At 36.5% G+C, this 3,220-nt stretch overlaps 1 protein-coding gene across 1 annotated transcript; it reads left to right on the forward strand.

Annotated features, from left to right (window-relative positions):
- Nucleotides 1-1,747: 1,747 nt before the first annotated feature.
- Nucleotides 1,748-3,214, forward strand: LOC109222562 (bidirectional sugar transporter SWEET11-like; the record flags this gene model as incomplete). The annotated part of the gene is made up of 6 exons (XM_019386909.1): nucleotides 1,748-1,918; nucleotides 2,046-2,082; nucleotides 2,171-2,381; nucleotides 2,502-2,663; nucleotides 2,766-2,885; nucleotides 2,999-3,214. Coding segments are annotated over exons 1-6 (792 nt in total), but the record flags the coding sequence as incomplete, so codon positions are not given.
- Nucleotides 3,215-3,220: the final 6 nt, after the last annotated feature.

Genomic DNA, 3,220 nt, shown 5'->3' on the forward strand with positions numbered 1-3,220 from the left:
TCAAACAAGTTAGTAATAGATACAAGGATCAACTCAATTACACAACTTAATACTGTAGAATATTCTTCATTAAGTACTACCGGGTGGCAGACATTTATTTCACCTTTATGAGTATCATTCTCTTTGGTAACAGACGAGATCGTTGCCTTCGGATCTGACTGCCTTCTGTCTTCGGCTCCACGTGTCACTTTCTCATGCGATCATTTAATAAAAACATATTTTACTCTATACAATAATACAAATGTGCCACATTTATTGGGGTAGAGCATTCAGGGGAGATAGTTAATTTCTTTAGCTAATCAAGTGGATAATCAAAAAATTTGGGTTAAATGTTCAAAAAGAAAATTCACAGAGTTGGCATCAATTCAAGCCCAACTCCTGCATAGAAAAACATGTTAGGCTTAAGTCTCAACATGTCACAAGCATTTACAGATTTAACAAACCCATTTCATTCCATAGTACATCATACAGATGTATGACACATTACTAGGACTAGATAAGCTTACTACAGCTTAGCATATCCTAATTTCATAATTTGGTCCCACACTAGGATCAAATATAAGTACAACAAATTGGATCCATGTTTAAAGTTAGGGATGCCTAATTACTACTTGTAGAAGGAGGGGCAAGACATTATTTCCGTCTTCTCCATGTCTTTCTCTGTTTTGCTACTAGTAACATACGGGGTCAGAAATAGTGGGCACACTATGAGAGATAGTTCAGAAATGAATTATATTCGGTATATAGAGGGATGGCTGTCGTGGTGGACAAGATACGGAAAGCGAGACTGAGATGGTTCGGACATACGAAGAGGAGATGCACGGATGCTCCATTGAGGAGGTGCGACAGGTTGTCAATGGTAGGTCCAAGAAGAGCAGAAGAAGCATTGGGGAAAGGTGATTAGGCATGATATGACACATCTTCAGCATACCGAGGACATGACTTTTGATGGGAGGGTGTGTAGGTCGAGAATTAGGGTAGAAAATTAGTAGGTAGTCTAACGTTTTTCCTTTTGGGCCCATACCTGTAATTTTAATATTATTCTCGTACTTTTTTATTCTTAGATTGGCTATTAATTACTACCTGATGTTACATCTACTTCGGTTTTACTATTAGCTTGCTATTGTTACTGCTTTTTTTTCCTTGACCTCTTTACTACTGCATTTTTCTTTTCTAAATAACTGTATTTATGCTTGCCTTGAGCCGATGGTCTATCAGAAACAGCTTCTCTACATGCACAAGATAGATATAAGATTTGCTTACGTACTATCCTACTCAGACTCCCCTTATGGGATTATAGTGGGTATGTTATTGTTATACCATACAGGTTCGGATCATTGGCCTAAACCCCCACCAGGATGCATTTCCCTAACTCTATTATTGATGTAAATCCAAAGTTTTAATTGGCCCCTCCATCATTTCTGGACTGATTTTTGTTTGCTGATTTGGGGCTCACTTCGTACAGAAAATAATAATAGAAAATCAAACACCTTTAAGAAAATAAAAGCATGATGAGCTGTAACTTGTAGGTCTAAGTGCTACTAAGGATTGGGGGATGACATAATAAAGAAGTGTTCTGGGACCCTTGAATTTTGATGATATTGCCATTATTGCACCCTCACTCCTCTGAGTGCTTTTTTGCACTTTTAATTTATATATTTTTCAAATAAAATAAAAGGATCTTTTAACTGTTGCATATCTATCTACTTCCCATTCCTTGCTTGTATAAATATGTCAACCTAGCCTTCCTCATTTCACAGCCAAGTACAAATTAAAACTTGCTACTCTTTTGCAACTCTAGCATTTTAGGTGAGAGACCGATCGAGTGCTAGAAATTTGCAATTCTTGGCTAGAAACTTACTTAAAAAAGAGATGGCGGGTATTTCTGGTCACTGGGCTTTTGCTTTTGGTGTCCTTGGTAAATAAAGCCTCTTTTTCTTTCTTGCTTCTTAAATGTAAAATATTCTGACTGAATTCCTTAACTATCAACTTTCATCCTCGAGGTTAAACTCATCGTCTCTTTTCTTTTTCTTTTGTAATTGCAGGTAACATCGTCTCGTTCATTGTGTTCCTTTCTCCACTGTGAGTTTCCACTTGCTTATAATTTTGAAAATGTTCAGTTTTCTTGGTTTTTTTAATCTGACTAACACTCATACTTTCACACTTACAGGCCCACGTTTTATAGAATCTACAAGAAGAAATCAACTGAAGGCTATCAATCGATTCCTTATGTGGTTGCTCTATTTAGTTCCATGCTTTGGATATACTATGCATTTCTCAAGACCAACACGACACTTCTCATTACTATAAACACTTTTGGGGTCTTCATTGAAACTATCTACGTCGGTTTCTACCTTTTCTACGCACCAAAAAAGGCTAGGGTAAGGTTTAACATGATATCACGTGAAGTACCTTTTTTTACCAAAAATTTCTTTTTCCTTTGTTTCCTTTCCAATAGCAAGAAAATGTAACTTTTGATTTTCAAAATTTACTTAATACAGGTCCAAACTGTGAAAATGCTCCTATTATCAGTGGTGGGTGGATTTGGTGCTATAGTTCTGGTTACCCAATTTCTGTTCAAAGGAGCAGTTCGTGGACAAGTTGTTGGATGGATTTGCCTTGTGTTTTCCTTGTGTGTGTTCGTAGCACCCTTAGGCATTGTGGTGAGCTTTTACATACAAATATTTCAAAACGTGGTCGTCTTCTCTATTTTACTTCCACGCACGAATATATATAATGCTCATGATTTTTCTCACTTTATGCAGAGAAAAGTTATAAAAACAAAGAGTGTGGAATACATGCCATTACTCCTGTCAGTGTTTCTCACGTTAAGTGCAGTGATGTGGTTCTTCTATGGTCTTCTACTTAAAGACATTAACATTGCTGTAAGTTCTATTTTCAATTTCTCAAACCACTTTTCTACATTTACGCTATGTTTACATACGTAGACTATTTATCTTGGATCTTATATATGTAGTTTCCTTCTTATGTTTTATAGGCTCCAAACGTATTGGGATTCTTCCTTGGTATTGTCCAAATAGTGTTATATGTAGTATACAACAAAAAAGAGAAGGCAAACCTAAAAGAGCAGAAACTTCCAGAGATACAAAAGCCAGCAGTCATAGTGGTGGATGAGAAGATGAATAACACGAAGTTCCCAGAACTAACACAGGAACAGATTATTGATATTGTGAAGCTTGGTTTACTAGTTTGTTCAGAT

Source organism: Nicotiana attenuata, unplaced genomic scaffold (genome assembly GCF_001879085.1).
Source record: "Nicotiana attenuata strain UT unplaced genomic scaffold, NIATTr2, whole genome shotgun sequence".
Classification (NCBI taxonomy): domain Eukaryota; kingdom Viridiplantae; phylum Streptophyta; class Magnoliopsida; order Solanales; family Solanaceae; genus Nicotiana; species Nicotiana attenuata.